The 24589-nt window shown below is 33.1% G+C and overlaps 3 protein-coding genes across 4 annotated transcripts in view; 1 reads left to right on the plus strand and 2 right to left on the minus strand.

The window, feature by feature from the left end:
• Nucleotides 1-612: 612 nt before the first annotated feature.
• On the plus strand, nt 613-12178 carry LOC130655633 (glucose-6-phosphate exchanger SLC37A4-like). Of its 2 annotated transcripts, XM_057458406.1 has the most exons (6): nt 614-1076; nt 2334-2715; nt 4772-4857; nt 4934-5041; nt 11370-11508; nt 11583-12178. In XM_057458406.1, the coding sequence occupies exons 1-6, from the start codon at nt 660-662 to the stop codon at nt 11735-11737; spliced, it is 1287 nt and encodes a 428-aa protein (XP_057314389.1). In that variant the 5' UTR covers nt 614-659; the 3' UTR covers nt 11738-12178. The 2 variants fall into 2 exon arrangements, with proteins under 2 accessions (XP_057314390.1, XP_057314389.1); XM_057458407.1 differs by lacking the exons at nt 4772-4857; nt 4934-5041 and having other exon boundaries at nt 613-1076.
• LOC130655637 (uncharacterized) lies at nt 5512-8275 on the minus strand. Its single transcript, XM_057458410.1, has 2 exons — nt 7659-8275; nt 5512-6430 (listed from the first exon to the last, which is right to left on the minus strand). Exons 1-2 carry the CDS (start codon nt 7854-7856, stop codon nt 5735-5737), a joined length of 894 nt encoding a protein of 297 aa, XP_057314393.1. The 5' UTR covers nt 7857-8275; the 3' UTR covers nt 5512-5734.
• A 3357-nt stretch (nt 12179-15535) lies between the features above and the next one.
• Nucleotides 15536-24589, minus strand: part of LOC130655632 (acyl-coenzyme A thioesterase 11-like) — a 29673-nt gene continuing 20619 nt past the window's right edge. The window contains exons 12-19 of the mRNA XM_057458405.1: nt 19900-19955; nt 19200-19260; nt 19032-19115; nt 18059-18192; nt 17821-17955; nt 17613-17688; nt 16755-16817; nt 15536-16518 (exon numbers count right to left, since the gene is read on the minus strand). Of these exons, the coding sequence (XP_057314388.1) occupies nt 16390-16518; nt 16755-16817; nt 17613-17688; nt 17821-17955; nt 18059-18192; nt 19032-19115; nt 19200-19260; nt 19900-19955 (738 nt within the window). The 3' untranslated portion in view covers nt 15536-16389. The remainder of the gene's footprint in view (nt 16519-16754; nt 16818-17612; nt 17689-17820; nt 17956-18058; nt 18193-19031; nt 19116-19199; nt 19261-19899; nt 19956-24589) is intronic.

The raw sequence follows: 24589 nt of genomic DNA on the forward strand, positions 1-24589 counted from the left end.
AATAAAAATGCGAGCCTTTTCAAAAGTAAGCACCCTTACACTCTTACATTTTACTGAGTCCATGTCGTATGTCAAATATTTTTATTGACATCCAAAATTTAAATTTTATTTTGCCCAGTTTATGTTTCTAATCTCCTAATTCTCCAATGTCATCAAACCTCTCAAATTTTCCTAAAACTTAAAAATCTCAAAATCTATCTTGTTAGATATTTGTATCTACTTATAGGTAAAAAATAGGAGGAGTTCAAAATCCAAGCACACAGTAAATTTGGAAGTTTCTAATACATTAGATGCAGAGTGTGGCATATGCTTGTTAGATTTTCTCATTTTAAGGGAAAATGAACAGTTAACATTTTATCTATTAAATATGTATTTTACTGCCTTGTGCACATTTTTAGACTGCTATATGTTTATTGTAAGGTGTAAATGCAATTCTCAATTTTTTTGTGAAGTCTAGTAGAAACTAATAAAGGATGTTCTTATTACTAGAGACTGTTAACAACATTATTGCTATGTTCTTTTCACCACTTATTTTAAGATAAGCAGCTAGATTGTTTTTTTTTTGTATCTGTTTAAACTCTTTCCCACATTTCCAGGCTCCAGTGAATGAATATAACTAGCCTGTAATAATTATTTTAGATTTTTAGATTTCTCACAGAATGGATAATCACTACAATAATGCTTCGTTTAACTTATGGAGAAATATTTTACTTGTAAATGCTTTTCTTGGTTATTGTTTATTTTATGTTACACGACGAACATGTTTGTATTCCATGCCCATGTTGCTACAAGATACTGCGCTTTCTTTTAATACCGAAGCATTTGGTTTGATGAACAGTACCCAGATGGTATTTTACAGTGTTGGAAAAATTATCTGTGGTATCCTTGCAGATAAAACGAGACCAAAGATTATTTTTACAGTTGGTTTAGTTTTGGTTGGATTAATAAACATATCTTTTGGATTTTCGACATCAGTGTTAATGTTTATAGTTTTGCAAGCTTTGAATGGTTTATTTCAAGGTTGTGGGTGGGCACCTATAGCTGTGTTAATCAAAAGATGGTATCATCCAACTGAGGTATTTCTAATTTAAGTATTTAATAAACCCTATTGGAGCAGAAAGTCCTGAATGTAAACATTGAATAAATAATGCACTTAAGGAGATTGTCTCCAGTTCTGTGTTATTGCCAAGGTTTTTTGTCAAAAAATATTATGCCTAATGTTTTTTTTCTATGCAATCAAGGTTTTATAACTACCTTCAGGGAATTAATTTTTGCAGGAACTAATTTTCATGACTTTGGCAAAATTAGTTCCCGCAAAAATTATTGAAAAAACTTGCTATTCGCAAATTTCTCGAAAATTAATTCTTGTGAAATTTACATTTTTCTCCTTTTTAAAAAACGATTTACACTAATCTTTTCCTCTGATTTACCTTGAACTACATACAATATATATGTGAATTTCAATTCAACAGTCTTTATTTTGTCTCCTATGCAAAAACTGTATAAATTTAGAAAAAAAATTCTTATTATCGCAAAAAATTAGTTGTCGCGAAAATTAAATTTTACTTTCAAAAAAATTCCCCACAAAAATTAATTCCCTGCAGGTATTTTGTGTTTTTACAATTTACAATCTTGCACAAATATATTTAGACGGAGGCAGTTTTTTTCCTCATTTCTCAAAAATGGATAAAAGTGTCAAACAGTCAATGTGCTGCAGCCAGCAGGCTTCAAAGTTGCTACTTTTGCGCAAACATATGCCAGGCAGACAGCATTGAAAAGTTACTAGTCACATTCTGTAGCACACTAGCACACCGAAATAATCCATGTTGGGGCCTATACCAAGGCGCTGAAATTTGTAAAAAAATGGCCATGCTGACGTCAGCAACAATTAGCACATTTTAAACATTTGGACTTAACTAAACAGCCTAAGTCCAATCTAAACATTGACAAGTGAACTTTGACAAGTTCAAAATGTGTGCATCTAATATAGAAATATAGGCTACGCAATTCCTCGAGGTGGCAAAGTTCGTAAATAGCTGTCTTGTCTCAACATATTTTGACCAAGATTGTAGAAATTTTAGCAACTCTGGTTTGTCCCTATTTTCTAAAGTCCTTTATTCTGATAATACAACGAACAATATTTACAAATATTGGGTTTAATAATATACATGTTTGCTGAGACATGCACATAAATTGTTTACTGTTCTGGTGGATTTCCTTGATAGCAACAAAATCTAAATCTAAAATCCTTGTGTTTCAAACAACATATGTGTAAGTCTATCTTTCCATTCTTTTACAAGAGAGTATCTTTTGACAGGTTGTTTCTGTTTCAGCTTGGTACCATTTGGGCAATATTATCCGCAACAATGAATATAAGTTCAAGTGTAATTCCTCTAATTATGGCCACATTGTCAGACTACTTGCATTGGAGCAGAAGTTTTATTATAGTTGGTGTTACAGCAATCTTGTATTCTGTTATCGCGTATGTTTCCATCAAAGATAACCCTTCAGAGGTGTGTATTGAAACTGACATCAATATCAAACAAAAGAATAACAAAGCGTTGAACTCAAAAGTACCATTTATTGAAATATTTAAAAGTGAATTTATTTGGTTAATGAGTCTGTCGTACTTTATATGGTCATCAGTGAAGAGTGGATTGGAAGATTGGCTTCAACTGTACTTAATTAATGAAAGACATTTCTCAAAATATCAAGGTATCTGTTTTCTTGTATAAATGCTCACAAAACTGTTTTTTCTGTGCAGGTACATTTTTTAAAATTTGCTTTTATCTTGGAAACTCCAGAAAGTGTCGAAATTATTTTTTTGTTTTATAACTTAAACAGGGTAACTAAAACCTTTAAAAATCCACGAACTTTTGTTATTGTTTTTGTTATCTTCTGGATCTTCTAGAAAATACCCATTTTAGAAGAAAGACCTGGAAAAACGCAATTTAAAAAATGCTCCTGGAAAATTTGTCTTTTACAATATCACTTGCTTTTTAAGCGTAACATAACTACAAGTTTCTTCTATAATTTTAATGTAGGTGATCAATGAAAAAACAGGAAATCCCTAGAATGTACAGGAAAATTCAGGAAAAAGTTTGAGAACATACAGGAAAGTCCTGGATTGTTCTAGGTTTTTGATTCATTTTGACAAATCTTGATTCTCCTGAAAATTAAACTTAGATTGAAAATTTCTATGTCAACTTTCATTCTCGAAAAACATTCAGTGTTTCAAAGAGACAACGCTAAGTTCGCATACGAAGTTATCAGTTTTCTTTTAAAAATACTAACAAAAAGTTTCTCGTGTATATTAGATGCAGGTATATTGGAAAAGTTACTTTAATCCTTAAAAATCTGCACAATACCTATTGCAGCAGAGAGTCCTAACAAACAAACATTTTAATAATGATTCTAAAAAATTTTCTTCAGTTTTTTGTAATTTCTAACGATAGTTAGTGTGCGTTAAATGTTATTATATGTTGTTACGTTAAAAAAGATTCTAATTCCGTCCTTCAAATTCTTGTGAAATATTTACTATCGTTCATCATGGCGTTAAAAATAAAAAAATAATGTTTTTTTTATAAGCATAACATTTATAAGCATCCGTAGGCTTGAATTTGGTCATTTTTTTAAGCATAATCTAAGCATATTTTGAGCCTGAAAAAAAACCTTATTTTGGAATTTCTTATAAAATTGCTTATAAAAAACATGTAAATGTTTTCTCGACTAGCTTTAAATGTTTTAGTTCGGACAAAATGAACTTTTTATTATTTCTCCTCACTTTGAAGCCTAAAATTTTTATCACTTTAAAAGTAACGGAACCGTGTATTTGTGTCAGGATGTTTATTTTTGTTTTCCACGTTCCGACTGTAGTGAATGTTCTGACATGTAACACCAATCCATTTGCAATGTTATGTTAAAAATGTTAATACCCAGAGCTGTGAACCAAAAATATTTTTTTGCTTTTTGTAACATGTCAAGTGTAGCCTGTGATCTTCCGACTCCTTTTTTGCAGTAAAAAACCTAATAGAATTTTTTTTTACTTTTAATTGTGGACTGATATTGGAGGTTTGGACGAAATATTTTGAGGCCATTACAAAGGACAACGTTTCTGAAATATTTTAAATATGTTAAATTGTTCCGAGAATTTTTGGTACTGAAAATGTACGTATAAAAAGCTTTTTAAGACTGGTCCTGGAAATGTTCTTGTATTTAACTGACAAGTAATTTATTGGGTTAATCTAAAAATATTGAAAAACAACCGATAATGAAATTTACTATTTCACGGTCTTCTTGTTTGTTTGCTTGCTGCCGTGGTCCATGTCTTGAAAATAAAAATGTTCTAGAATGTTCACCCTCATATAAAACTATATATGTTATTTTACTTAAAGTTCGGTTTCCATTATCATAAAAATTGTTGAGCAACAGTTGTGTACAACAGTCGTAGTTACCACTTAACACATTTTGCACACAAAAAACAACGCAAGTGATGTTGCACATCAAATGATGTAGAAAGAACTATAGCACATGCACATCAAGTGTTGTACAACAAGTTACGGACTTCAATGGTGATTGTTTCTATTTTTATCTGTGGTAACAGTTTTAGCGTATTGTTGGCGATGACAAGTTTTCATTTCTTTATGTATTCTGTCTGTCTGTCCGCAAGAAACATGTAGTGCAACGGGCACACGAAATAGCGTGTTATTTAAAGACAGGCGACCCCGTGGATGATTCAACGGGTTAACAGCTAGTATATTTCCTATTTTAGCTAGTTTTGGAGTCATGTATTTCCAGTTTGGAGGACTACTTGCTTGTGTATCCAGTGGAATTGTTTCAGACAAATTAATGATGAAGGTATCAAAAATTATTGCAAAACAAAATCCCGTACAAGATTCGTATCTCTCTACACATATATATTTGTCATTTTTAGTTTGGAGACAAAATGAAGAGTAGTCCCAGACTTCCAGTTATTTTATTCTGTTCAGCATTCATTGTTGTTTGGCTATATCTTCTTCACTTCCTAAAACAAGATAGTCTGGTATGTATGATGCAACACGTGTCATTTACTACCCACAATGCTTTAAAGAATAAGTATATAAAAATAAATATATAAGCTAAGGTTTTTTCACTGATCTTTTGTTTTTTGTTTTATCAGGATTGGCTGATAATGTTCTGTAAGCTAGCTGTGAGTATTGCACAAAGCATCGTCAATATTATAAACGTGACATTTGAGACGTGATAATGTCACCACAACATGACAAAAAATATGAGAGCAATATTTGTGTCTTCATTAAGTTAGGTCAACATTTCGCAAATCGTCAATAAAGGAAAAACATGCGACGATTTTTGGTTTGTTTTACACCCAGTAAAAGTTCACCTGAATTTGTCCGCCATATTCAAGTTATTTGAAACTTGAAGTTTAAAGTTTTTTCTGATATAAGAACGAACAAACAAACAAACAAACAAATAAGTGAATAAACAAACAAACAAACAAACAAACAAACAATGTAATAACCCACTACTTTTTATTAAAGTTATTTATTCTATACAATATTAATTTCTCAGATAACGTCACGCATGAATGCATAAAGCAATTGTTACTATAAATACATGCTATCCCACGGGAAAAAATTGCCTAATAATACATAGTATTAATAATGTTAAATTTTATCTAAAGTTATAAATATATTTGTACAGTGGAAAATTTTTATTTTTGTCGATAATAATCTCATTAAAACGCCCTCATGACCATACAATGTGTTTTGCTAATGTTGAGAATCATATATTCTTCTTTGAATGTCGGCAAAAACTGATACGTGATGTTAATATCTGTCGGCGAATTAACCTTAAATGTCATTTGTACGGGAACCCGTGACGATAACATGACGTCTACAAAGATTTCGACTTCTGACACATTTGTCGCCTGCTCTGTGTGTATATAATCGTATCCTTCGTCGCACATCCACGACATCATTTTCATAAGTTCCTTACGTCGTTGTCGTAATCTTCTATTAAAAGTCCGGCGTGTGTCGGATTGTTGTCCGTCGCCGTCATCGTTGTTTTTGTTGTTACCTCTGTCTTGATATCGATTTAAAGGCTGGCAGCTGCGAATACTTAAAACTGACTCTGTGTTTGCATGCTGGTATGTTTTTTTCGAATGTTTTGTCGTCTTGCCGGACGATTTTGATGTTTTTGTTATTTTTTCTTTCGTCGGCGATTCTGTGGTTTTGTCGTTTGTTTTCACTATTGTCGATTGTTGCTTACCAGTGAAAGTATTAACGAAACGTCTCGACCAAGTGTCGTCAGGTCCCCAACTACGTCGTTGTTTTTCTTTTGTGACGGTATTTACAGTTGTGTTATATCGAGACGACGCCGTACTTCCACGTCGATGATTACGTAAAGCATCTAAAAGTTCATCATGATCGACCTAGAAAATAAAAGTGTATTTGCTTAGAACAGTAATATTATTTTTTGTTGTTGTTGTTCAAACACACAAAAACACTTCCACCTGGTGACGGTGACGTATGACAAGAAAAAACAAACACGACTATTTTTTGAAAAAATCTCTTTGTTCGTTATTCTTACTCTGTGTAGAAAACATCAAAGGTGATACTCAGCAATGACTTTAAGTTACTTTCCCGCGCAACACAATAACAAACAATGGCATTAATTTCCAAAAGTTCCAAGAATTGGTACTTCGCAAAAATAATTGTTTTATAAGACACTTTTACTGGTTATTTTGGATTTTCTTGTATCATATTTGGTTTAAAAATAGCATGTCGTTAGTCATTCTATAAAACTACCTTATATGGTAACACACATTTATGCTGACAAATTGCGCTACGTACAGGAAGAACAATAACCCGTCTATTTCATGTTACTAAAATATATTTTTAACATTGTGATGTCAATTTTTTTGTTTCTTTTAATGCCCTGATGTTTTTTTTTAAACTTTTTTTTATGTAGCTTAAAAGAGTTTGTGATATTCTGTGGTATTATTACTTTCGTTTTGTAAAGTTCTCTGTTCGTATATTCTTTATTCATTTCTGTTACAATTAGCGAATTTGAATTTGTTCGTGACATACAAAGATATACAAAAGTTTTTCTTGTTTATTTTTCGATTAGGAGTTTCAACATTTCATTCCAACTTTCCCGCCATTTCGAAATTCAAAGAACAGAGATGAATCAAGTTTAAGGGAGTTTCATGTGATTCGGATCACCACAGAATTTTGTTTTCGTTAAACAGGTTTTTGTCCAATGTTGGTATTTTTATGCCATGTGGGTATAGCAAGTGGTACGATCAATTCCTATTATGTCTTGCGTTTACTGTGTGTTTGGCTTTTAGAAGTTGTAAAGCGGGAGATACATGACCCATTTTGTCAATCAATATGTCCAATCCTTTTTATCGAATTCGTCAAATTGATTTTGTATCACCATTTTTTTAATTAACTTGTCGACTTTAAAGAGTGTTTGTTTTATTGTTTTAATTTTCGATATAATGTTAAAAAACAACTTTAAAAATCTTGAGCTCGACAAGTTGGACTCGATAAATTGAATCAAGAAAAGGGTGATCACGATCAAATTTTAAGAATTCGACAAAATACGCAATGTGTAACCTGCTTAAGTAACAAAAACTTTATAATATCCAGCCTTACCTCCGCTTTAAGTTTCATAAAGATTAAGATCTCGTCAATTAGTTCGTTTATAAGTTCTTCTTTCTCGATTGATTTATCTGGAATGCATGCCCCCTTATTCCAAAATGCTGACAAGAGGTGACCATCCATTGTCATTATCGGTCGTTGCAGGATGTCACCTGTGCAACCGTTCGCTTTCACCAACACTGGGATTTCCATCTCGTCTTTGTTATCGCGAAGCCTCGTTTACACTGTCTGGAAGTAACTCTCTGTAACTTTTATATACAAATATTTCTTCTTGAGAAACACTTATATGTCTTGACCACACTTATTCTTCTCACGAATCTTTGACCGTTTCAAATTCACATGCAATTGACGTGTGTCTCATATAACCAATCACAATGTTTTTTCTCAACCAATCGAAAACATTCCTGTGGACAAAACGTTTTTATCAAATATCCAATATGGTCAATCTTTAAGTCAATATTAACTTCCGAATATAAAACTTTTAATAAATTGTTTGCAAAAGTCATTAGTTCCCAAACCTCAAGTTTATCAGCTTAAATTTTAAACAAGTACCCAATTTAGAAATTCTCCCTACTTCTTTCCGTTTTCCACTTTAAGCTTTCTCTTGCTCATCTAATGCGGTACAACGAATCATGTGAAATGAATAACGGTCGTTTCTTTTCTCAAGTTTAAACAGAAGAACTATTTGTAAGGTTTGTTTTGAAAATAAACTCCTGCTGTGTTTCGACGCGTTCGGTGACGGCGATACACTGTTTCGCTAGTAACGTCATCTGTGTCCATCGCTAAAAATACGAAGTAAAGTTGACACGAGCAATAACAACATGCAAAGAATTTTTTCATTTTTTCTCCTTTTTCGGACAAAAATAGTTGAAAAAGGATGTCTTTTAGGTCATTTGCTCACTTCATTCTTTTGCAGGTTTTGCGAGAAATATATAACGTTTTTATATTTTTAGGAGTTTTTAACATGCACGTTGTGCCGGTTAGCACATGGGTAGACTATACACAAAGGGATTTACCCGATTTGAAATTTAAAACCATAATCACCATAATCACATATCGCGTTTAAATAGGTTTCTGTGTGAGGTTCGAACTACACATGCGCTGTTGCTTTTTTTCACATGCGCAAAACGTTCACTAGATTGAACTAAAGGCAGCTATCATGGTTGCGCTCAAACTAAGGCTGAAATTTGCGTGAATTCTCAGCGAGATACAACCAGGAATAATCTAATATAATGACTGCACTTCAATTTATCATAAGTGTCACCTTTCATTAGTTTGCCATGGTGTTACTTTGGACAAATAAAATTTCTCCGTCCGAAAAAGTAAGATACATATAAGATACATACACATTAAACAAATTCTATTTTATTTTAATCGAATGTGCTGACACTCCTTATATGGGCAGGTTGTCATCAAAATTAAGACACCGTCAGCTCTAACTTTTTCGTCAAATTCGACATTTAGGATGACGAAAAACTTTGCAGAAAAATAATTTCGGGTTTTCGCGTATTTTTTAAAAACTGCGAAAATAAATTTCCTTGAAATCCATTGAACTTGGTCATTAAATTGTTTGTTTTGCTTGATTTATTTTCCAGATTTTAGGTCAAAATTAAATTCCGTAGATTTTTTTTCTGTTGTGGAATTTTCAGCGGAAATTCTTAAACATGCTGTCCTCACAGTTCATAACTTTCTTAGTGATAGCATTGCACACATATTCCCCCTCTCGTGAGGGGTGTTAGGACGACGTGGGTGATCCTGTTCGTGTTGGATGGAAAAGGAAAGAAATGTAGACCAAGATTTGAAGAGAAAGATACTTTAAAGCGAAGAGTGGAGTTTTTTTATCTCTACCAGTTACGCAACTTAATGTCGTTACGCAACTCGTTCACGTGACTTTTTTAACTTTTCAGTTTTTTGACATCTTTCAAAACAACTATTTATAACTCATTTTTTTCTCTTCTTTCTGTTAGTTTAAAGGATTAAAGGTAAATCAAAAAATAGTTGAGATGCTTTCACACATCTCGAAAAAATAGAATATTCTCTCATTCCAAATAATTCTTATAAAGTTACCCTGATTTTATAGTCTGAGTAATTAAAAAATTGTAAAGAGAATGTGAAATAGCAAAAATCGATTCCAGCGAATTGTTATTTTTTAGTCCGTGTTGACAATCGCATGCCAACGTGTAAAGTACTAAAGTATTCTCTCCCTCCAGGAGGCTTATCTCTCCTCGGTACATTGTCTTTGCTATAGACAGAAACTAACAGCGCTGGAGACCTGGTTTATTTTTGCAAATCTTGCACGTGGGCGATTGCAGCTATTTTTGAAACATTTTAACTACACTTTTGGTATTTTTTTCCACTTCGGGTGTTTCATCGCACGACAAGTTCCAATGTTCACACTAAAATTTATATGTGATGTGAAAAGCTGAGTTTCATGTCTTGAAACAACACGAGATCGAATTTTCCAATTACGAAACAGAATTATGATCACTGGTCATGACACGCGACACAAAAATATTGATGCGAATTTCACACGGGCAGTAGATTCTGTTACGACTTGAACATTGTCTTTAGAAATAGACGAAGCAGTTAGGGAAATTTGGGAAAATTTGGGAATGGCTTGCACATAAATATTTCTGTGAATTTTGTCTTCGTAATTGGATGCGATAACATTCAGTGAGTCGGATTGTATGATGGGAGCTAGGGAGAGTGAAGAATTCGAAGGTTTTTTGCAAACCATAGCAGGCGCTATTTTTTTTTGTTAGGACAAAAATACTAAAAGAGAATAAAATTGTGCAGGATATTTTAAATCACAACTACAAACATCTGCGAAATTGAATTCAACGAAAAAGATACTTGGTTATTATCCGCGAAATTAAGTCCCCTGCAAAAATTTTTTTTTTATAGAAAAGTTTGTTAAATCAATTGCAAAAAAGTTAGTGCACCCGCCAAATTATATCCTTGCTAAATATCCTAAGCGAAGAAATTTTTGGCGAATTAAAAATTAAATATTAAATTCCGTAAAAATAGCTAATAGTTGATCAATCGTAGAAACAAGCACCGAAAAATTTTTTTAAAAACGTTTCAAATCGTGAATCGCAAAAATGATAATATATAAAGACCGTACTTATTACTTACCGCATTATTTGATTTTGTTTCTGTGTTGTGATATCAAAAAAATAAATAAACATAAATAGATAAATAAACGTTAAAACGCAAATTTAATTCTGCATTTTTTTACTCGAGAGCTTCTAATCGCAAATATAGTTTCCACATCTGGCAGTTTACTCCCTGGGCACTTTTTTTGTATACATTCGACTATACGGTCCAAGCCCGGGATTTACGGGAAATCGTGGGTTTTCGTTTGCCGGCGATTAAACTACTTTCATTCGACATCTAAATGAAAACATTTTTAAAAAATACAAGTCTCTAAGAGCCAAAGTTTGTTCCACAAAAAATATTTTCCGGTTTCTCAATCGGAAAAATAAGTTTAAAAAAATTTCTTCCGTTCAAGGTGGGCGGGTAAAAGAGGATCAGGAAATTTTTCAGATAAATTGGAAAAAAACTTTTTTCGTTAAATATAGCGAATCCAAGGATACCCAAACATTAGCCTTTTTTATTGATTCCAGGAAAGAAAAATTGAATAAATAAAAATTGAATAGATAAAATTTGAAGCAATTTAATCTTTTTTAAAATATTTTTTTTTAGATTCTCATCAACATTACTTCGTTCTTTCTTGGATTTTGCTGTTATGGTCCCTACACACTGTTTGGTCTTCTTGTGATGGAAAATGCTCCGCCAGGTTTAAGCGGAAGTGCACACAGTTTAGCTTCGGCTGCTTCTACAAGTTAGTATGCTTCCTGTTTTCGTTATTTTTTGTGAATTAATACGCGGAAGGAATAAAGTTACATTTTCTTTCAGCTGGCAGTGTTTTTGCTGGCTATCCTTTCACGTATCTTTCGAGCACATATGGCTGGAATGGCGTGTTTATTGTCATGGCAATTGTTGCCATTTTGAATTCTATAATTTTGATGTACGCTTTAACAGTGGATACAGGGAAATCGAAAGCGGAATAATTCGACAGTATTTTTTATATAAGTAGGGGGGGGGGGAGATTTTTTGATAGGTTTAGGTAGAAATTAATTTATTTATGTAAATATTTAATTATCAATTTAAGCACTCATTCGAAAAAAAATACCTCTCGGTCAAATTTACTTCAGTATATAAGAAAACTATTTACGTTAATGCCGTTTGATGTGTGACTGAGTTGAGACGTCCGCCATTTTAATGACGTCAGCAGTAACAAAATTTAACTGAGATATGTTAATACTACTTACACGAAAAAAACAGGACTATGATATTTTTAAAATTTTATTTGTTTTTCTTAAGTGCTTGTTAATGTGCCTTCGAGTTGTTTGTTTGTTGCTTAGCGCAATGGAAGTTTGTATTATTTAGACAACTTTGTTGTTCATTTTATAGTCAACTTTATTTATATACATATTTTTATAAAAATATTACATCACATTGTTCTTGTTTATCAAAACCTTTGACACCGAAAGTCAAGCAGGATGATGCGAATCTGCAGGTTCAACTTTTACAAAATAGAGTTCTCTCAATTCCTTTTTAATTTTTGATACCTCGTTTGTTTTCCATAAATTGAGCAATTTCAACTTCACCAAGAGAGGTCATCATTTTATTCTGCGTGTTCTAGACTGACAAATCTTCAAGTACATTTTAAGTGGAGCTGGTCGTACTAGCCAATACAACTATTATTAGTATGATCACGTGATCATATTCCACCTCCTCCCAAGGGAAACTCCATGTCACGTTTTGTTAGCAGCATATACTGGTGATGTCTTCTTCTTTTAGTTATAATAGTCTTGACTAAGCAATAGCTTGTTAGTATGCAGGCCAACCCGAGTGTGGAGTACAATGACGTGACTACTAAGAATCGAGTGTTGTATCTTTTCGACTTGTACCACGGGTCAACGTTTATCACTTCGAATACAACGTTGGAAGAGTTCTTATCATGTGATTTATCTTGGAACGAATGATACAAGTTGGGCGGATATGCGGCTGCGTCAAGCGCGCTTTTCCCATCTTGACCTGGCGCTATGTCATCTAGTGCTGATTTTAAGTTTGTATTTATAGTTTTATTACCGAGTTTTAAAGTAATTGATTCAGTTGTTGATTCTGTCGTTGTTATAGCAATATTTTGAGTATTTCCAACACTTGGTGTGGGTTGTGTAACTGCATTTCTTGTGTCATTGGTCTCACTCTGGACAAAAGCTGGAGTTGTTATAACTAAAGGTTCTGTAGTTGTTGTCGGACCTAGCTTTTTATGATGATGTCTCTTGAAGTTTCCTGGTTTGGATCTACACGTAACCACAACCAGACAGACGAGATGAAACACGATTTTATACATCTTATGTATTTAATTTTCTAATTATCTTTAATATTTCATTTGTTCTTGATATTTATGTTTTTATAGAACGTTAAAAAAGTATTCACGCTTGGCAGCAGAACAGTGCACTGTTGATGTATACTTATGAAAATGCTGGTTGTGCGCATGCGCAATAGCAAATTTCCTAGAAAATATGCAGATGTTAATGCGCAAAAATAAGACATATATGCGCAGATCAATGATGCGCAGTGATCCTGTAGTGTATAGTAGAGATTGAGAACTGTAAATGAAAACTCCGAAGTGAATATACAGCGGCGTTTAAATATCACAGGCACAGACGAGTTTTATTCTATTTTCTGAAATATCCTAAACTTAAACAAAATACCTTGGGAATAAATTTTCGCGGGAATAAAAATTCGTGAAATTCTTAAACTTCAATACTCTTTAATTTTTGGAATTCGAAAAATTAACATTCTCGTCAAATTTTAGATTACATGAGTTTATACAGTTTCCTTTACTAAAATTAAGTACATAGTCGTTAGCCCATGGAAAAATCCACGGGTTCGCTCGTCCTTTTTATACCGCATTGCGTGCTTTTCGCTACTTGCGCAGCTAAGCTACCATTTTGCGTGACAGACAGACAGACGTATACGGGCATTATAATATAGATTGAAATACATTCATAACCTTTTTAAATGTTTTTGATTAAGTTTTTACTACAGGTTAAGATGGTCCGAAATCGCGCATTGCAACCGCAGTACCATTTTTGTACGAGGATAGTTCAGAATTTTGGAGATAAATGTCGGTTATTACGTAGATATAATAGTTGTGTGTGATTAAGAATATCTCCCTAGCGTGCTTTTTTAACTGACACTTATAACTACTTAATAGCAGTATTTTCTACCTGTTTAAACATATCTATTTACTTTACGGGAAGAATTTTGTTGCGAATCAAGGGTCCGAAAATGGCGAATTATGCGGAAGAAATGCTTGCGAATCAGGGCTATATAGTTTTCCGAACTGCAATTTTTCGTCGGACAAAATTTTCGTCACCTCCAGAAATTTTCGTAACGTCAGTAAAATAAGTTATCAAAAGGGTTCCGGGCTGAATGGCACTGTCCCGTCTACTCTCTTCACACTGGTCATTTCTACAGCGACCGAGGCGAAGTGTAGTTTTGCATTTTAGTTCAAAGCTCTTTTAACACAACTATAACATCAGGTAGAATAAACACAGCTAGATAAAAAACGAAACAAATTCAAATTGAATTCAAAAAAAGCTAATTCTTTATCCTATCTACCACTACTATTTCACTTCGTGGGGTGTAAGGAACTTTCAATTGTTCATCTTTACAGTGTAAGGCTGGGAAGATAATTCAAATCCGGTTGATCATTTGCATCAGAAACTGGGAGCAAAGGATCCATATTCTTGAAAGGGATCAACTGATTCGAGACCTTCTAATAAAAAAATTTGCGGATCGAGCAATTATTCAAAACTTTTGCGGGGACAAATTTTCGCGGATAGCCTGTTTCCAAATTTTCGGAAGGGGACATATTTTCGCTGATAGTACCCAAATCCGCGAAATGCGCGAAAATTAATCCCCGCAAAAATCTATCCCATTAAAGTATATTTTTTAAATAAATATAGCATCAAAGGTATTTTACAAGTGTAATTTCGTAAAATATATAAGATTAGTTTTTTTTTCTACGAGGCTACGGTTGAATACGATACGATACAAAGTTTTTTTCCTTGGTTTTACCACTTCTCTACATATCTCGACTTCTAACGATTCTGATGCCGTCTTGTGATTAAATTGAGTTTTATTGCTTGGATCTCGATAAGTTCGAATTCTGAAAGGCAATTATTAGGTCAAAAAAGCATTCCACTTTTTGAAATTCATGCCCAGAAAATGAGATTTTGGGTCCTGGGCATGAATTTCAATAAATTTTGTTGTAAAAGGACCAGTTGGTTGCCAAAAAAATTCTATCAACAGAGTATAACCTATTTTGTCACAAAAGAAAAATTCATCCTTTTTGTCCGACAAAGTTCTGCCCCATAAGGTATATTTTAAAACCAAAATCTTGCAGCGGCAACGTTTTCTAGTTAAGGTAGTACCTCGGTCTGTGCTAAACTACTTTACCTCCTGATAACTTTAGTTAAATACGTTACGAATCCGTAGGAGTTCCAGCCGTTCTTGGTTGCCGTACGGGTTTAGCAGTTCTTACACAACAGCAACTCGTAAAATAGAAAATCTATATTATAATACCCGTATACGTCTGTTTGTCACGCAAAATGGTAGCTTAGCTGCGCAATAGCGAGAAGCACGCAATGCGGTATAAAAAGGACGGGCGAACCCGTGGATTTTCCACGGCTAACGACTAGTTATATCAATTTTAAAAACAACTTTCTATCCTGTTTCGAATTCTTGCATCCATTTTGTAAAATTCACCACAGAAAATGCGGATGTTTCGATAAAATGTTCAATTTAAATCGTATGTTTTATGCGAAAAGTAAATTTGACTTTAAACCGCAACCGTTTGCTCATTGTCTTCAAGAAGCTAAAATATTTTTTTAGTATTTCCTTAAAAAAAATCGGGACGTTTATGCAATTAATCAAACTTTCGTCTATTTTTGCAAGATTTAGTTTTGTGATTTTGAAATTCCGCAACTTAAAATATCTTCGATTTTTATTTACAGCTTTTTTGAACAATGACAGTTGTTAAATGAATAATTTTTGCTAAAAAGTAAACTGATTTAATAAAATTATGCGATTTAAATTATGTACAAATATAACAAAAAATCTTAATAAAATTATTGCCAGATGTATTAAACATTTCTTTCTACATGCACCTCACTCCAAGAATGCTGACAATTAATGTTAAAATTCGCACAAATTTACTCAGTGCTTAAACCACAAATCTTTTCTCATAAGAAGCTATGTATTTATTCTTGCTAATTGATCTTAAACATTACCTTCAAATATACAAAAGACTTTGGAAGCATCTTTTTACTGCATTTACAATTCTTGTTAGTGAGAATTTCTCGGATAGAACCCATGTGTGAAACTAAAAGCGGGGCGTAAACGATGTATTTCCTGATTGTCAGGAAAATTCTTTTTCATGTATTTAGTAATCTCAGGCGTTGTTGATATTCCTGGAGTAAAGTCAGTGTTTAAAAATTAATTACACGTATAGGTGATTCTAATTACAGCGTTCAAATATGTGCAAATATAAAGTCCGACAATTCATAACAACGCCCTCAGATATCTGGTACAAATTTTGATCTCAAGTGTTGCATAATTTTCACTGAAAATTTGGGGAACATGTTTAAGGAACTGACTGTTTAACAAGTTCTTTTATCGCAATTGCTCGCTTCGCAAGAGTATGGGTAGCACCTTCCAAATCATTTTTAATATACTGATACACGTGGTCCGTTACTTGGTTTAAGTAGATGATCTAGAAACAAAACACAACATAAATACGAAACTGACTGGCATACCTATTTAACCAAAAAAACATTTCTTGAATAAAAAAATGAACTTTAATTTTGCGGAATTTTTTTCAAATTGGGTTTTAAAAATTTCGTTGCAGGAGTTATTTTTACGATTACTGGTATAATTTGCGAAAAAAAATTCTGCAAAATTTAATTAAGAATTATTAATTCCTTTTGACGTAAGAGTGATATGGTGTACCTTACAGCCGTTTGTAGTAATCGTATTATTCACTGCTTCCAATACAAAGCCAGAACATCGAGTCTAAGGAATAAAGGAAAGATTTTAGCGCGCGATAGATCTGAAGCGTTATTGTTTAAAACAAAATTGCGGATTTGCACATACAAGGTCTACACCTTTGGTTTTATAAACATTATGTAAATTAAGCTCATTCTCAATTAAGCATAAAGGTTCAAATTCTACTCCTTATTTTGATCGCAATATGATTACATTTTAAATATAATAGATAATGTTTCAATTCGCATGTTAATGTCTTAAAAGAACGGTCAGTATGGACATACAGTTAACTCCCGGTAGCTTGATTTTTCATTATCTCGAACCATTTTCTTGGGTACCTTGCACTTTCATTAATACTCTTTTATAAAAAACTCCAGTTAGGGAGCGTTCACATGTTACGTAATTAAGTAGGGGGATGGGGGGGGGGGTCATCGAATTTGCTTACGCTTAAATATAAGGGAGGGGGGAGGGGTAAAGTGGTTTGATGACATAAGCAAATCAAACAGCATAACAGCATATTTATCATGAGTGTGAAAAATATCAACTATCGAAAGCGTCTGTATTTTCGCCATATTCTATATTTTGGATGTATTATTTATTTATTTATTTATTTATTTTTTTTTGGAGGGGGGGGGGGGTAAGTAGATGATGACGTAACTTTGGGAGGAGGTCAAACAAATGATTACGACTGATTACATGGGGGGAGTAGAAAATAGGCAAAAAATTAAATTTCAGGGTTTTATACAATTTTGTAATTTTTAAGCATATTATCATAGTTTTGTCTTACGAGAAAAAAATTGCATCAATACAATAACAATATACCTGTGCTCTGTTATATTCGGGTAATGGAGGCAAATCTGCTACTGTTACTGATCTGTAAGCTATAGTATGTAATTCCCTATGAATATATTATTAAGAGGGATATGAAAAACACAAGTAAGAGAATTTATATTTCTGGCATTAAACAGTAACCATGGAAACGGTAACCATGGAAACAGTAACTATGGAAACAGTAACCATGGAAACGTACCTTATATCTTTTCTCGTCGATGCGAGCACAACAAAATCATCACCTTTTACATTCTCTCGTGGTGACAAATTTTGCATGGCGTAATGTAGGACGCAGTCTTCATCTTCACGAATTATGCGCGCTATCGAAACTTTACTAAAATAAGCATTAGAAAGAGGAGACTACATTTCCTGATGGACTTAAATTTTTTTACTGGAAGAAAACAGAAGTCTAAATCGAGTATTTACTCAAAACTTACGTGACAGCCATATCCCAAATTGTTCTCTTTTTGTGATCGGAAAGAACTTTATACACCGTGGCAGGAGGGACATCTATTTCGCATTCAATTCGAATACACAGCCTGCCTTCAAGTTTACATTGATATAACCGAATCTAAGACAAAGATGAAGACATCGAAACAACTCATTTGTTTTTGCATTTCAAAAGAAGTCGGCGTTTATAAATAATGATCAAACCTTATATTAAACAAATATATACGCAGACCCAAAGAAAACCTGATCGTAAACATAAACCTACGATAAACAAAATTGACACGTAAATTTTATTTATTCCGAAAAAAAGAAAAATCGGATTTTTGGTTTTCTTTTTAAAAAAGTATGCTTATCATTGCTTAACCGGAAAAGGTTGACTCGTTGAAATTTCTCTCAGACGGTACAATGCCAAAACTTCCGGAATATTACTTTGAAATCAGCAAAGAATGGTTTCACTAATTTACCATATTCGGTGATTCAGACACTTTGCAATCCGCTTTCTTCAAATGATATTTTCGGCGAAGCACTCGTTATTGGTGCATAAAACGGAATCCAAAATTTAACTTCATAATATCAAACAACGGCAGATATTTTCTGATCATGAGTTTCTTATAGTTACTGACAACAGAATATTCGCCTTCGTGTTAGTCTTTAACAGTATTATCTCTTAGGACTATGGTGGTGCACATGCCAGCAAATGTATGTTTTGTGTTATAAGCGTATGAAAAAAATGTCAATAAGGTTTAAAACGCTTAATTATTTTCAAAATCCACTTCTGGGAAGAACAATTACGCAATTTTTGTCACGTGACTTTCGGATTATAAATTGATTATCTGCTGAAATAAGCCGTTCTAATATGCTCAGCATATGTTTATTTCAGTGGGACAAAATCAGCCTAAATATGGCTTCTAAACAAAAAAAGCTTTTGGAAGAAAAAAAACATGCAGTAGCTACACTCACTTCATCAGTTTGAACTTTTAACTTAAATCCAGGCGAGTTGTATAGTTCCATCAGAGCTAAAATGTTCTTATAACTCAGAATTTTCTAAAAAAAAAATGTTAAAGCACATATTCGTAGTTTGTGATGAAATTTAACAACATTTTTATCTTGACAAAAAAGTTCATATACCTGGTTATGTTCATTAAGAGGGACTGAAGCGAGTGGTTCAACTGAACGTAAGATGCTTCTCCTAAAAGCAACAACATCCAACGCATGATAATTGTCAGCGAATAAAATAAATAAAAAAAATAAAAAAATATATCTTCCTGTTACGTGAGAGGAAAGTGGAAATTTGGAAAAATATTTGCAGAATTTGAATCTCTTTAATAATAGCCGTATTCCGTCTGTTTGTCTCTTTGCAGACCCCGCTGTGTTAAAAAGTCGTGCTACGGAAACACGAATATGAAATGCGATATATTTTTATCCACTTTGTTGCGACTGGTAAATTTAAAGAAAGGGCGAACCCGTGGATTTTTCCACGGGCTAACGACTAGTCTATATTGTAATACCCGTATGCGTGTCTTTCACGCAAAATGGTAACCGCAGTAGCGAGACATACGAATTGCGGTGAATAAAGGACGGGCGAACCCGTGGATTTTTTCACAGGCCACCGACTAGTACGTTTATAAAATTTCTATTTGGATCAAAATTATTTTTGTTAACAGTACTTTACGGGGAAAAATGTTTTGCGGAAACGTTTGCGACTTAGCTTTATCGCAAAAATTTTGTATATGGCGGGAAAAACTTCTAATTGGCACATCTCACGGCTTTTATTGGGCACAAAGTTTGCGAATTTTCTAAAAAACAAAAAAACTGCAAATAGCATCACCTTTCTGTTCGCAAACGAACTCTTTCTTCTGCTCTCATCATGCGTTGCAAATGTTTCTAAATAAAAAAAACGCGGTTGCAACAGCTACAAATTAGCTATCCTATAAAAATTTGTCTTTCTTATGTGTTAAATTAAAAAAAAAAGTTTATCTTTACAATCGAAGACAGTCAAACTCAGGGAAAGAAATTAACGCGGAAGAAAATAATGCGAGAGCCATGATTGCAAGTTTGGCTTCGCAACTTAAATTTTAAATTTTTTAATTACAGACAAACTTCCACGATTTTTTATTTCGCTTTTACTCTTGAATGCTCGCAATTTTTCTGTAAGTTCGGTGTAAAATTTAATTCCGACATTGGAAGTAAGCAAAACAATAGTATTGGTGGTTAATTTTTCAATTCCGCAATTTCCATTAAACTGTGCCCATTTGTAATATTTTATTCCCCATTTTGCAGTTCTCGAGATTTCTTTCCCTAACTTTAATTCGCAATCTTTTCTTCCACATTGAAATTTCTTCTTTTTTCGCCATCTTTTCTCAGCAGCAGTAAAGCTATGTTTGACCTTGGAATTAAAACGTTGCCTTGTGGAGTTTAAAGGAAAGGGGTTGGTTGTAACTCAATTTTTTTTCAGTACATGAAAAGTGCGGTGGTATTGCAAGAAGGTTAACCGACTGGAAGCCTTGTAGTAGAGTGTTCGTTTCCAGTCCGGGAGGTCTTAAGTTTAAACCTCGGCCGAGTCACGCCATAGACTATAAAAGTGTGAATCCCATCCTTTCTGCTTAGCGCTCAGCATGAGAATAGGATTGATATCATAGGCGGTTGTCTAGTTGAGAGATTGCTGCGCTTGCACGACTTTCGTAGTTCAAATGGGAACTTTAAATGCACTAGGACCCTCTTCGCGGGACTATCATTGATAACAGTACCAATATGAACTGAAGAGGCTATCCTGGGTAAATAATTTTAATAAAGAGCGAACATTCAGTTTGTATGTAACCGTTGCAAAGGTGAGATTATAAAGAACCAAGTTTTTTCAAGTTTTTTTGATGTACAACAGTGACTTTGATAACTTCTGTTACTTAGGTGATATATTGAATTATGTAATTTATTTCTACACTACAGCCATGAAAAGTATGTAAAACTGTTGCTGGGAAGACATATACATAGTTAGTTGTTAAATACAGAGTTATTTATTTGCTAATATAGTAGTTATCTTAGTAAATCTTGGGATTTAGAAACCTATAATTTTTTTCTTTTGCTTAAAAGTTATTTTCTGGCTGCCACAAAATAATTTTTTCTTTGCCTCTCCTTTAATAGATTGTGAAAAAATTATTTTCGCGAAAGATCAAATTCAAATTTCGCGAAATCAAGGAATTAAATCTAGGATTGAAGAATATCACAGAATTTATTTTCGCGATTGAAACTTCTTAAATTTTGGCGGAATAAAATTTCGCGGTTTAACATTTCATAAGTTTATATTCGCGGTTTGCAACAAAAGATGATTTTAATTTCGCGAATTTTTAGAAAACGCAAAATTTTCTTTCTGCGCATTGTTTTGACAATAATAGAGAATTTTAGAGGAATTATTTAAACTAATTTTTTAAAACATACATTAAAACGCATCATTGGATAAAAAAACAAACATTCAAGATGGCGGATAAGCAGCGCTTGTTGTGATAAAAAACTAATAGATTCTGACGATAAAAACTTGTTCGAAATGATACAATATGATAAATGGTTCTTTAACAACACCGTCAAGAAGATAAAAATGATTTTTTAAATGTTTAGAAAGAAGAACCAGATCTGTTTCACGACAAGGACTACTTACTTCCTTAATAAGTATTTTAAGGAATAAAAATGGTTTTAGAAGAAACCTTTGCGTTTTTTGTTTGTTTTTTTTTGTAAAATTTGCAAACGTTTTTCCTTCGTAATGTGCCAATTAAAAAGGATTTCTAAAAAGTCTCAGCTATAGGACAAAATGTACAAAAACTAGACGAAAGTAGATGAAAAATTTGGTAAACTGCAACAGTTATTTCCCATTAAAAATTTTAACTGGTGGAAACGCGAAAGTTTTCCCCGTAAAATACAAACATGTTGCGGTGAAGCTGATCCGCAAGAAGTTTCCGTCTTCTCTCAAAGTAATAATTATGTTTTAAAGATGTTTTTTGTATCGTTTGTTTATATTATATATTGTATACGACTTTTTAAATGTATGCAAGACATGTACTTTTGTTGACTGACAAAAAATAGGCAAAGAAATATTTTGTTCCTCATCACTAAATTTTTATGTGGTCTTTGTCTTCTTAAACTTTTTCTGCCGCCATTAACTTTATTTTCGTGTAAGCCACTAAAGTTCATACCAACAACATATTTCGATCTCTTTAACGTAAAAAACTGAAGTGACCTGCCGTGTTTGAAAAGTAGGGTTGCAAATTGTGGACGTGTGAAAAATTCTTGCGTTCAAACGAAACCTAACCATGAAGGCGGACCAGATTTCAAAATTGTGCAGGGGGTATTAAAGATTAACACTAACAAGGGATATTATATAAGAGGAAACCAATTGAGAAAAAGTAATTTTGGCTAAAGTATATTAAAAATTGAACATTTTTTTAAAAACAAATGAATAATGCAGAATTTGATTGATTCTGTTTGTTAAACAAACCCACCTTTATCGAAATCAAATCGTGGAATACTAGCAGGGTGCATGTGACCGCAGCACGACAAAAAAGGTTTAAACATAAACATGGAAAGGGTATGAGCAATAAACTGAAAAAAGATGACCCGCCTTTACTAAAGTTATCTGAGTAAAGTATTCTTAATGAGAAGGGAAAATTAAAATTTTCTTTTACGAAACCATGCATGACATAGGAAGCGAGTGGGCAATTACTCTAAAAAAAAGCAATTTTGTTTGTTATTAAAAATTTGTTAAACGATATTTCTTCTTTATTTATCGGCATGCTTTATAATTATTTTTTATTTTCAATACCTGACAACAATAAAAAAAAATCAATTAAAAAGATATTATCAAACCGATCAGGGTCATTAGAATAGGTCTTCGAGCCGTGTCCAACCCCCCCAAAAAAATGTTGTTTCTCGACGTACTTCTTTTACAAAGAAAGGGAAGGAAAGGACGACCAACTGTTATTTCTAAAAATTTTCCCGAAATGTTGTAGACGTGGAAGTTAAGCTTATTCTTACAAACAGAACAGCAAGAAAATATTATATTCGTAAACATTGTTTAATATTCTTCTCCACCCATGTTTTCACTTTCTACAAACAACAACACGTTAGAACATACTGTTATTAACAGTGAGTGAAGCCAGAGCACAAAAGGATAAGCTTGAATATTATCTAAAGACGAATTTATCGAGAAAGGTAGTACATGTGTATTATATGACGTGCTGCAAAAAAAAGAAATTCCGCTTTTAAATTTTTTGTTATAGTTGATAAAATAAAAAGTTTTTTGCAAAATTTCCGGCTGTCATATCCTACTTAAAACAATAACAAACAAATAAAACATGCACGGCGTAGAACAGCAAAATAAACCCAAAAAACACTGATAATGTTGTTGAATTCTTGCTATCCTGATAATAAAACATGAAGGTACAATACTTGTACTGTACAGAGGGATAAAGTTTGGTTTCAAGCATTTCTCTGCAAAATACCAAAACAATATAATACCTTAAAACAATACGAATTCATAAATTCTATCTATATCCTAAAAAAAGCGAAATTTCTCTGTCTCAAGATGGTACTTGGCCTTCATATTACCTAGATGCATGACTCTAAGGTACATGGCCTCCATATTACCTAGATGGCTCTAAAAATAAATAAATATCATAAAAAGAACGCTTGAAAACGAGGGAGCATGTCGTGACATTTCTTTTATATACAATGTTTCCATTTGCCTATGAGCTTTTTAATATTGCATCATGTATGCGAATCACCAATCTGAAACGATGGAGCCAACAATTTGATTCTTTAACATATAGGAGATTAAAATTATACTTGGGCGCCGGTTTTCCCCTCAGATAAGAATAAAACTCCTCCGAGAAGGAACTCACGGCGAAGCGGTGATGTAAATTTTTTTTTCCTTCACCGTAGGCCATATCATTTTAACCATTGGCAGTATCTACAGTGGTGTTTGTTTATTTTGTCGGATAATGGAGTTCTAAAATGTTCCCGCTTAGTACCCAAAATACACTTGAGCCATAATTTTCGATCCTGAAAGCTCCAAAATACAAAAAAAAAAAAAAATAGAAAATTTTTTTACAGTAGAGTTCGTTACTCTCAAAAAAGCGTAGAACACTGAAGTCAATCCAAACACCACTTTTGTTAAACTATTTATTAGATCTTCGTTTTTACATTTATTATATCTATGGGCGTTGTATAGTTGAAAAATAGTTCTTGGTTAAATGAAAAATTACGTGTTGCTTGTTCTATTCGCTTCTGTTGACTTCTAGCTCGTACTAAATACGTTTGCAATACCCTCTTTGTGTGTTTTAGTTATAAATAAAACCTGAAATATTTTAAAAACAAAAAGGCTGGGACATTCACCTTCCGCTTTTGTTGAAGTAAAATACAGAATCCGATACAAACGTTTTTTTTCTGTAGAGATATAACATGAGCAATTCTAAGGAAACATGACGTAATAAAAGTTTGGAAAGACTCTTGTCATCAAAACTGTGGGATGCAAT

The sequence above is a fragment of the Hydractinia symbiolongicarpus genome, chromosome 8 (genome assembly GCF_029227915.1).
Source record: "Hydractinia symbiolongicarpus strain clone_291-10 chromosome 8, HSymV2.1, whole genome shotgun sequence".
Classification (NCBI taxonomy): domain Eukaryota; kingdom Metazoa; phylum Cnidaria; class Hydrozoa; order Anthoathecata; family Hydractiniidae; genus Hydractinia; species Hydractinia symbiolongicarpus.